Genomic DNA, 11,137 nt, shown 5'->3' with positions numbered 1-11,137 from the left:
AGTCTTTTATTGAATTTACTCAGTCTCTGTTAATTGGTAGGTTTCTGAAATGTGAAGCTTTGTATGCCAGCAATTACAGTAAAAAAGAAAAAAAAAGGCGTGAACATCTGTTTCCCGTGGTAATTTGCAGTGATTTTGACAGGTGCCAGTAACACCTGTTGATGTATGGCAGTAGTTTTAGGAAGTTCATTGCCATACATTCATTAAAAGACACACAAGTCAGTGGTCATTTGCCAAACCTTATCTATTCAACAAGGAGTGCAAAACACTAACTAAAAGAATGAATGTAATGAATGAAACATACTTTATTAACAGAATATTTAACAACATAGCTTATATAGAGAAGACTTAACACTGATGTACAGTATAAAAAAATACGAGAAATTACACTAATGCCCAGTTTATCACTATAAGAATATCTAACTGAATAGCCTTGTTATTAGAAAAAAAAAGTTCCTTGAAAAATACTTCAGTCCTTTCTTGTTGAAGTTGAAGGGAACAATTATTTATATATGCCATGTGCCTTTGTTAAGTTAATTAGGAAATCAGTCACTCCTCTTGAGTTTAAAATGGAATGACGATCTTTGTACGTGGTCTAAATATTTGACTTTTTCTGTCTCATTTTGATGTATTCGGCAACAGAATTTACTCAAGTGTTAATATCTTCAGACAGAATTTAGCTGTTATTTATGTTGAATATTACATAAAGTGGAATTCTTGGCAACATCGAAAGGCACTGAAATGTTGGCGTTGTGGTTTCTTGGGATATTACCAGCATTTTGAACAGCTGTCCAGAATATTTACTGTTGTACAAAAGGGGAAACATATTTCATTCAGTCAAGAACAGGACCCAGCTAGCCTGGGAAGTATTAGGCTCTGTAACGACTTGAACAGACCAAGAGTTCATCCCCAGTCGTTTTCAACTACCAGAGCAGACCTATCCTCAAGGCAGTTTTGTGATTTATTTCTGTGTTAGGATGGCTTTGCTATTGTGGTAAAAGTGCTCACCACTTATTCATGACTTTACTTCTTTGACTGTGAACCTCTTCTGTAGCTGGAAGTCTTCCATGTCACAGAAAACGGTTGTAACTCAGGAGAGAAAGAAAATGATACGAGAACCTTGAACTTTTGTGAAAAGAGCTAAAAGTACCGTTGGTCCTGTTCCTTGCTAGTTCAAATATTTTAATGCTTCTTTCGTAGAGACTAGTGTCCATAGATTGTATCATATGAATACAGCTGAAAGGGGTTTGTTTTGATATCTTGTGATTGTAAAGATTCCATCTTCTATTGTACATTTTACTAAAGGTTAGTGAGTACCTTCTTGTGCCCTGCTGGTTGGTCATATTAATGAGGCCCACGCCAGTCCCCTTAATTTAAACCATCTAAGCAACATGCATCCATGTATGTTAGTAGAAAATGATTGTGGTTTGCATCAGAATTTCGATGCTTTCGACAATTGATAGGTTTTCATGGCTTCTTTTATTGAATGTTTTTCTGATGTCTCAGCCACAGGAGTGTAAACAGACTGGTGTAGCCCTCCCTGTATGTTACGGATCACTGTCTTGATTGGCGTTCTAGTTAACGGACATATGTATTTAATATTCTGGGTTTTAACCCGATATGTACCCACCTTTGCGGCGTCTTTAGTACAAGCCCGTTGAGGATTACCGTAAAAACATAAACAAGAGACTGTAAATATCATAAAGATAATGACTCCCAAGAAATATTCCTAGATATCGAACCCCGAAAACCCTTTGGGGTCATTGTCTAGGAAAGATCCAATATGCAATAACAGAAATTGCTGTTGGAATTCAGAACTTTATGGTGTTCTTCCTTTTAGAGATCTTGAAATCATGGACTGGTGATCGATCTGCTTTTTAAGGGATTATGTAAGTTTTCAGTAAATTAAGTTTTTGTGGGAATAAACTGTCATAGGATATGACTGCTGAATAAGGCTTCAGGGTTAGTATGTCAGGATTTTGGAGGTTTATCATGTAACCTCATTTGCACATATTTGTCGTTAATTTTAATGTTCCACCAAGTAAGAAAGGACTTCAGTTCAATATTTTAGATATTATTAGATATATCTTTCCTTTCACACCAGCCGCACGTTGAACTTGGAAGCGAGGAACTGCCACACTTTGAGCACTGGCATGTTGAGGATCTTCTTCGCTGGCAGTGGGCATTTGGGGTATGACCTCCCGCAGGCCTCAATGGGGGCCGTGAAACCCTCTCTCATCGCCACCATGTAACGCCACATCAGGGAATCAGGAGAGCGTGTGACGGGCCCGTGTAGTGGTCTGCGAAAACAAGCAATTTTTATTACTTCACTTTTCCGGACTAGTACTAAGAATACTCTCTCTCTCTCTCTCTCTCTCTCTCTCTCTCTCTCTCTCTCTCTTCAGTAGAGTGCATAACTATTGATTGAGAAACGGTTTGATGAGTTGCTTGCCATGTCTTTACCAAGAGTAATAAATTGGTGGCAAATTCGCATAACTTTCCTATGTAAAAATTCGTATAACTTTCATAAATAAAAGCTGAAAATTTTAAAAAGATAATATCCGTTAATGTATAGTTCGCAATCGACATTTACTGATTATAATGAAAACCCTTAATCTCGAACAATTTTATAGGGTTGCACTAATCAAGAACAAAGAGTAGCTCAGCCTGGCTAATGGTTAACTAACTCTTCTACTGGTAAGAACTGGATATATGGCAACGGTAAACTACCAGGTATAATACAAGCGATGAAAGCAAGGCGCAATTTCATACCTGAGTTCCTTCAAGAAAATCTCTGCAATTGGTGAAAAGGTCTCTGGCTCTGCAGCCAGTTCACATATGAGCCTCTCTTGACACCCCATGGAGAAGAGCTGCAAGGTGAAGAATTATCAGAATTATCAGTTATGTTGTTTTAATTATTCTTGGGGGAAGAAACTGAGTTCTGAGACCATGTAACATAAAGTGATTATTTCACACTCATTACAGTGTGCGTTTGGAAGTGTGGTACTAGGCTTGGTATTCGTTGATACTATATAGAAATGGAGGCAGTTTTTGGGTTGAAATCTTGTTTCACTAATCGGCAAGATTATCCTTTTTCGGTTTTGAAAATGATTTTTGTATGTAAAATCGAATGTTTTTGGCTAATTTCGATTCATTGAACATCATCTGTTTAAGCAGAATTTCAGTGTTCACCTTGTACATATAGTAGCCTAATCAGCCTAAGTGATGGTTTCCCGATGAAAGCTGTGCTGATTTGGTTTTCGTATCACAAGCAGTATTTTAAGGTATGGTGATTATGTATGTATATATATATATATATATATATATATATATATATATATATATATATATATATATATATATATATATATATATATATATCTTTTACACGACTAGACTCAGCTCCGACGTGTAATTGTTTTTGGGAGAACGCTATAGATAGTATAGTGGAACGCAGGCTAGCTTGAGAAACAAGTTAAGTCGTCTTCCTCTGGGTGCTCCAATCTCTGGCTGTACCGTAGCGACTGGACTATGGCTTCCTTGAGCCTTCTTTTTTTTTATCCTTTGCTTGATGGAAGGATTACGGATACTTCCCTCGTTTTATTTATTTATTTATTCATTTGGTTGATTGGTCCTTTCAATGGCCAATAAGTTATTGTCATTTGTTTTTAAATGCACATCCTGTTCATTGCATTCATTTTCTCTTCCATCACATGTATTCTACTAAAGGGCGTCAAATCGTACAGAAAATAAGGTACTTCACTACATGTAATTAATCACAGTAGCATCATTATTATTATTATGATAATACTTATTAATATAATTATCGTTTTTTGTCATTTCAAATACACTGTCAGTGTAAGTTGATGTTAACACGATAGTCTTGGGCTCTTACATGGGTCTATTAAACGTACCTCCAAATGCGCGAAATACACGGCGAGTTTTTGTAGCGGCATTTCGTACGCAGGGTCCCAGTATAGTGCCTCTGCAATCTCACCATCTTCGTCAATCAGTTCTTGAAGACTGAGGGACCTCCCGAACTTCTGAGTTATGGAGGGAACGGCCAGAGATATGGGGAGAGTGAGAAGTAAACCTGTTCACAAAAGAGAAGTGCGTTTAGGTGCTATGACTGAGCACAGTCTAAGGTCGGTCTAGTGATTTGGGAAGGTTTTAACACTTTGCAAGGAATGGGAAGCCTCAAGGAGCCAAAAATTTGGTAATTGATGACAAACTTTACCAGTGAAGCAGCGCCACTGAATGTTTGATTGTTTTTCTGTATGGTTATGCTAAAAACTAGAAGCAAGATAACTGCTGTGTGCGTGTGTTTGTGAGTGTGTGACTTGTAGCCTTGTATGGTGCGTTTAGATACTGAAGACTCTGCGGAGCTTTAATTCAAAAGTTGAGGAAAGCACTAGTGTTTACCTTACGTAATTCTGCTTGAAATTTGAATGTTTAGTTAATAGCCAGCGATTAAAATAATAAAGACTAATGTGTGACACCAAATTAGGAGTAGACTAAGTGAAAACATTGATTATTAAATAGAAATTAGACCTATCTATTTATTTGATTAACTGTTTGAGTTTCGGCTGAACCTGATGAAAGTTAATGTTTAATGGTTTGAATATGGGAACAGCACATTCCTTACCAATAAGAGTAGGCGCGCTTGGGTTCATGAACCCGTACCTCCTCTGCCTGGAACCATCTGTGAACGAACTCCACAAGCAAGCAGTTATAAGCACAGCCGCTGTTAAAAGTGTGATCTTCCTCATCGTAACCTGAAATGTATGGAAGATAAGTAAATGAAGAAGATCTGGCTCAGACCGCAAAGTTTATTAAATGTGAATATCATTCTCTGTTTTTGATGTTCTGATCTCCGGAAGCTTGCAAGGTTAGCTTTCCTTTTCTGTAAAGCATCGTATGGACATTAAGAATAATGATAATAGGTTCATTTTTGTTTACATATATACATACAAAGGTTTTTAATTGTTTGTTTATAGCAGATTTAATATTATGGTGGTAGACCATGTACTGCCCATTTACATTATTTGAGTCCATCACTGGAGAACAGGGTTGGAGTATTTGCAATTATAATTTAATGGAAATATAATTAAATATAGAATTCCGTGTAACTGTAATTGTAATTGAAAATGAAATTATAGCAAGTAATTGTAATTTATTTAATTACAGGATGATGTAATTTGTAATTTAATTGTAATTATGAAATTGAAGTTCTAGAGGTCGGGCTCCATTAGGAGTGACGGGGTGCTTTCAATTTGCTTATAAGATTTCAATTTGCTGGTGCTCCGCCACTAATGCTAATAAATGCTGTTTTAATATGACCTCTGCTCTTCTATCACTTACACTACTGGAAATCAATTATGAAACTCTATCAGCTCGATTTGCTCGCCTCAGTGCACTGTTTCCTGAGCCAAAGATTAGCGTTTACTCTTGCATCCAAACCCCTTGTAATTGTAACTGTAATTGTAATTGAATTTGTTGTTAAGTAATTGTAATTGTGATGTAATTGCTATTTCCAAATGTAATTCTAACTGTAATTGTAATTTACATTTTTTGAAAGTAATTGTAGTTGTAATTGTAATTTATTTCTTCAAGTGTAATTACTCCAACCCTGCTGGAGAAATAAGTTCCTCGCCACTTCCAACGAAATTTAGGTTAGAACGGGAAAGAATCCGTTCCTAAAGCGTTCGAGAAAACAATGCCATGCGTCGCGTCCATTACGGTCGGAAATTGCTTTGAATGCAAAGCGTTTTTCACCCAACGCGAGTGACGGCATAACCATCCTTCTAGAGAAACGATAGGGAGATTTTACTTCATCGAGAAGGCCAGGCAGTCAACACACCAGGTTTCTGGTGAGCCGTCATAAGGGATTCCTAACATCATTAATAATGTTTATAGACCGAGCGACTGACCAGCCAATGCGAGGCAGTAAACTTGAACAAACATAATCAGAGGAGGAATAGAACGAGGAAGGGATCTGTTTCGAAGGCAAATCCCGTGTTCTACTACTAACATTTGAAAGCCGATCAGTATTAGTGTATTCCGTATCTTCTGAGTGCATGCGATGCTCCGTTAACGAACAATTTTATCGCTATTTGTCTCGGTATTATTAATCAACGAGTGATGGTTTTACTGCCATAACGAGTTTAGACAACAAAGATTCTTTAGAAGTGTTCGATGTGACGAGCCATCCCCGGATAGTGTGGAAAACAAGAAAACAAGCACCAGGCTTCAGTGTCTGTGACAACAAAGCCAAGTTATTCGGGATGACTGACGTTCAGATGATGGCAAGTGTGATGATTATGAGCCTTTTCGTGTAATAGATCTTGTGATGATATTTTTGTGCATTACCGTGACATAATAGCTGAGTGTAAAGAGGAAAGCAGTGATATTAAAGATCAGGGGTGGAAGGGGTAAAGGGAAGGCAAGTAGGCTAGGCGTAGGCCTAGTGTAACAAGGAAGAGGGAAAAAAGGACATCATCATTATTATGACGATTACAGTGACACAACAGCTGACGATTGGGTGCATTCCTGTAACAGTGATGTTGATGCAGTAGTACCGTGCACCTATAAGCAGCCCCATTCGTACGGACAAGAGTGCCTCTTCCATTAGTTTTGAAGCTAGTACCGGTGCCTCCACCATAGTGGTTCCCAACCTGTGGAACGTTTTATTGATGAGGTTGAGCACCCGGTAATTCAGGAACAAGGAAGGTCTATCAACACTTTTGTGTTAATAGACCAGAACGCAGCCTGCTGATGTTAGGCTAATTTTTAAAGAAGACTGGTACTAGGAAAACTGGTCCAGCTAAGAAGGTCCGTCACCCATGCACCAGCAAGAAGAATGTTGTTTACAAAGTGGGATATGAGAGTATTAATGTGATCTTGTGGGCATATTGGCAGACAGCTTACCTCCAAAGAAATAGTTGTAGGGAACCCATCAAGAGGCAATGATCTAAGGTCGAAGAAAGAAGTGGCCATTGAATAACTTACCTTCAATGGCAAGAAAATAATCTGCACAGCTGCCTTCCTTTTCAATCAAGCAGTAATCGCCATGAGGTCCCAAGCTGCTATGGAAAAGCAATTAAGGACCTGAGGGGCACGAACCCCAAGATCATGAAAATAACAGGGCGTCCATGAACACGTAGGCCTATGACGTTTCCTAGTTTTTTCCCGTGTTTACATGGACTTACTGCAGATCATGCCACTTGCTCTTCTTTCCCCCATCAGCTTGGCGTAGTCTGCTGGCACTCGCGAACTGTGACGTAGTCTTTTCAACGTTGCTATCCCCCTCCACCACTGATTGGTGAGCGTAACCTCCCCTCCCCTCCCCGACTGACTATGGATTAAAGCAGGATCAACTGACCACTCTACAAAAATTACAAACGAGATAAGAACTTCACCAGTATAGGTGAGTAAAACTTTTTTTCATTATTCGTCTTTTTCTTGCTGTTTCATCCATAATTGGTTATTTTTATGCATAATTACCATTGTCTTCATCATCAATCATTAATCACAAGTTTGTTATTATTATTAATATTGGCATAGGCTATTCATGTTTATTAATGCTTATTAACCAGGTGTGAATATTTTAATTATTGTATTTATAAAACTTTGTTTATAAAATTTTTACATTAATCACCATTGTTTTCATCATTAATCATCAGTCGCAGGTTTGTTAGGGCTACAATTTACATGCTCCGTATTTATTAATGTTTGTTAAATGTATTTGACAGTATTAATTTTTTTTTGGCATTGATCGGTGTTATCTTCATTAGTAATCATCATTCTCAGGTTGTTTGGATTATTATTAACGTAATCCGTGACCTGTTTATCAATGTTTATTGCTGTTTGTGTAATATGTGACAAAAGCTTTTGGAAAATTTTGGAAATTTTTGGAAAGAAAAAAATTAGTTGGGTTGTGGGCAAAATTTTTTCTCATTACCATACATCATTGTAAAACAATGTGAGGTAAGAATACAAAAATATCTTGATGGGTTCATACTATAAAAACTGTAATGCATAAAATTGGGAACTGGAGCAGAAGGAAAAGAAAATGAAGACCTACCAGCATATTTTGGCAGGTATCTCCAAAACTAATAAAACCTTTTTCGTTATAGGAGCATGTTTACGTAGAATTAAGTTCAGTTGAATAAAATATTAAGTTCATGAAATGATAAATAACGATGTTATTTCGATTGGAAAGTAGTAGATTTTCAATAACGACTTACTGATTGAAAAAAACAGAATGACGCTTAGCATGTTTCTCGAGTGATGGGCTCACTTGTTCCTGGGAGTATAAACCCCGAGTCAGGAATAACAAAGTCAGTACAAAGGTATTTTAATTTCACGATATTACTGTTTTTACCAAGTAATGGTTTAAGACCTTTAGTATTTTCATCGTGCATCCAGCGTATAAACCTAGGCACGTGTATTTAGTATGCACGATGAGATGGCAGAGTCGGTGTGGAAATGTTCAAACTGGAATGTGTTAACTGTTTATTTTCAAAAGGTAAATTTACTAGTTGTAATATTACCATAGCTTGCACCTTTGATTACTTGTCTGCGCCAACAGTTTCTAAGTTCCTAACCGAGGTTCAGGGTTCTCAGTGCACACTGAAACAGTAAGGTTAGAGTGAAGATCCCCACGCCCCCTTTTTTTTCTTTTTTAGTTTCGAAATCATATTAGACCTAATTTCATTAGTAGAAATTTTAAATTTTATTGTTTTACCGGTTCGTTGTGCAAACTGGAATGATTAAGTCGTCATAAAATGATGAAATGTTGATGTGTTTATGTGTCTTTTCAGTTTATTGTTTCAAATTAGCAGTATTATCGAAATGAACAACTTATATCTATTTGACCTTGTGGTACAAAGTCAGGGTCAGGCCCGTTAGTAAATAATGAAATAATTGTGCCGCAGTTGATACGTTTTCTTCATTATTAGTTAATAGTGGCATTACAACAAAGCCAACACTTCTAACTATCTTCAATATTTGGATGTGGTAAATCATCTTTACATATCCTGTTTTCCCCATTTTCATTTCCCATTTTCCTATTCCCTTTCAGTTACTTGTTCGCCCTTTGTATTTCTTTATTCTGTGCCCTCTTTTCACCTTGTTAGTTTTCTGTAAAAGAAAACTATTGTGCCAGCTTTGTCTGTCCGTCCGCACTTTATTCTGTCTGTCCGCCCTCAGATCTTAAAAACTACACAGGTTAGAGAGCTGCAAATTGGTATGTTGATCATCCACCCTCCAATCATCAAACATACCAAATTGCAGCCCTGTATCCTCAGTAGTTTTTATCTTATTTAAGGTGAAAATTGACCATAATCGTGCTTCTGGCAGTGATATAGGATAGGCCACCACCGGGCAGTGGTTAAAGTTTCATGGACCGCGGTTCATACAGCATTATACCGAGACCGCCGAAAGGTAGATGTGTTTTTGGTGGTGACCTTGATTATACGCTGTAACGGCTGTACAGAAAACTTGATTGCGCATTTTGTACTTGTGTTTTAACTGCCACGTGTGGATAGTCAAGTAGTAAAAGTGTCGTTCCCCACTTGGGAGGCTAGTTTCATCAGTACTCCTCAACTGGTGCACTGTAGGCATTACTAAAAGGTGTTTGCAGCGTTCCTGCGGCCCCTAGCTGCACCCATCTTTTAGCTATACCTCCATTCCAGCTTCTTTCGTCAGTCTTGCTGTTCAACCTCTCTATCTATTCCCTCCTAGTGCACGTGTGTTGTATTTCATTTAATTTAATTTTTGGATCTCTTTGTCTGGCTGTCCACCCACTCTAGCTTCCTGCTCTTTTCACAGTCTTAAGCACTGAATGGCCCGAAAGCGCACCAGTGCTTGGCTTGTCAGCCTAAATTCCATAAAATCAATCAAACTCCTGGTGCTTTCAGTTCTTCAGTCATTTAATACACCACCTAATATCCTCAACAGCACTGCATGATTGTAACATCTGTTTTGCCTTTAATGAATTTCTCATTTCTCTGTCCCACCATTAATTGTCTTTGTTTCCGCGACTCACCATTCTGAAGCAAGAGTCCCTCCTTGTGAACTCTGCAACTCTTCATATAAGCATCCATCTTTCACGTCTTTAAACCAACCCCATCTTTCATTGAGTTTTTCTTATCGTTATCTTCTTTTCAGTTAATTCTTATAATACCAGCTAAGACTTCCATCTGTTTTATCTTTCACTCGAGTCAAATAAAGATTCAGTCTACATTCAGCAAGTCCTTTTGTCACAGCTGCATCCGTCAGCGTGTTCTTCCATCTGTTAAATCTCAGCTTTTCTCTTTCCCAGCTGTACTTAGGACACTTATTTGGAACCACTGCACTTCCAAAACGCGTATTTATGCCATAAAAATCTTGTTAAAAGAAAGACGCGGTCATTATATACACTATATATATATATATATATATATATATATATATATATATATATATATATACACATATATATACACAGACACACATATCACAGACACATACACACACATACACACATATATATATATATATATATATATATATATATATATAATCATATGATGACTTATGTATAATTAATTATTAGGCTGCGAAATATCTCACCTTATTTCGTGGACCAAAGCAACTTAATCCTTTGCCTATCTGGCCCTCACTCTGCGGATGCCGGCAGTCGACTGGACGGTCATAGTGTCCTCATCAGAGACAAAGTGATCAGGCATTGTTACTTAATTTAGCTACATCTTAAAAACGCCAAGTTAATGTTTGTTGTAGCACTTGGTTTTTGACTCTCCTTTTATAAACAGATTAAGCAGCAATAAGGAATGTGGGGTTATCTTCAACTCTAACGATATTAAAGGGGTTAACGTTCACTAAAATAGTGACTAAGTGGGTGGGCCAAGCTCCTGAAATCGGTTTGGCGGGTAAGGCTATATATAGAGTGCCAATAGCTTCTTCCGGTTTCGGCTGGTTACGCGTACTTCCAGTCGGTGACATTGATTCACACCGCATATCCGCGTAACGGGGTTTTATGTACCTATTTTTATAACTTTTTAATTTTGCGTATGTTTAACTCTCTCTCTCTCTCTCTCTCTCTCTCTCTCTCTCTCTCTCTCTCTCTCTCTCTCTC

The 11,137-nt window shown here is 37.6% G+C and overlaps 1 protein-coding gene across 1 annotated transcript; it reads right to left on the bottom strand.

The window, feature by feature from the left end:
• Nucleotides 1–223: 223 nt before the first annotated feature.
• Nucleotides 224–10,915, bottom strand: LOC136826173 (uncharacterized). The gene is made up of 5 exons (XM_067083221.1): nucleotides 10,615–10,915; nucleotides 4,646–4,775; nucleotides 3,915–4,093; nucleotides 2,773–2,870; nucleotides 224–2,300 (listed from the first exon to the last, which is right to left on the bottom strand). The coding sequence occupies exons 2-5, from the start codon at nucleotides 4,767–4,769 to the stop codon at nucleotides 2,096–2,098; spliced, it is 606 nt and encodes a 201-aa protein (XP_066939322.1). The 5' UTR covers nucleotides 4,770–4,775; nucleotides 10,615–10,915; the 3' UTR covers nucleotides 224–2,095.
• Between the last annotated feature and the right edge of the window lie 222 nt (nucleotides 10,916–11,137).

This window comes from Macrobrachium rosenbergii, chromosome 40 (genome assembly GCF_040412425.1).
Source record: "Macrobrachium rosenbergii isolate ZJJX-2024 chromosome 40, ASM4041242v1, whole genome shotgun sequence".
NCBI lineage: Eukaryota > Metazoa > Arthropoda > Malacostraca > Decapoda > Palaemonidae > Macrobrachium > Macrobrachium rosenbergii.
Note: the sequence above shows the minus strand (reverse complement) of the source record. Positions and strands in the feature narration are given on the sequence as shown.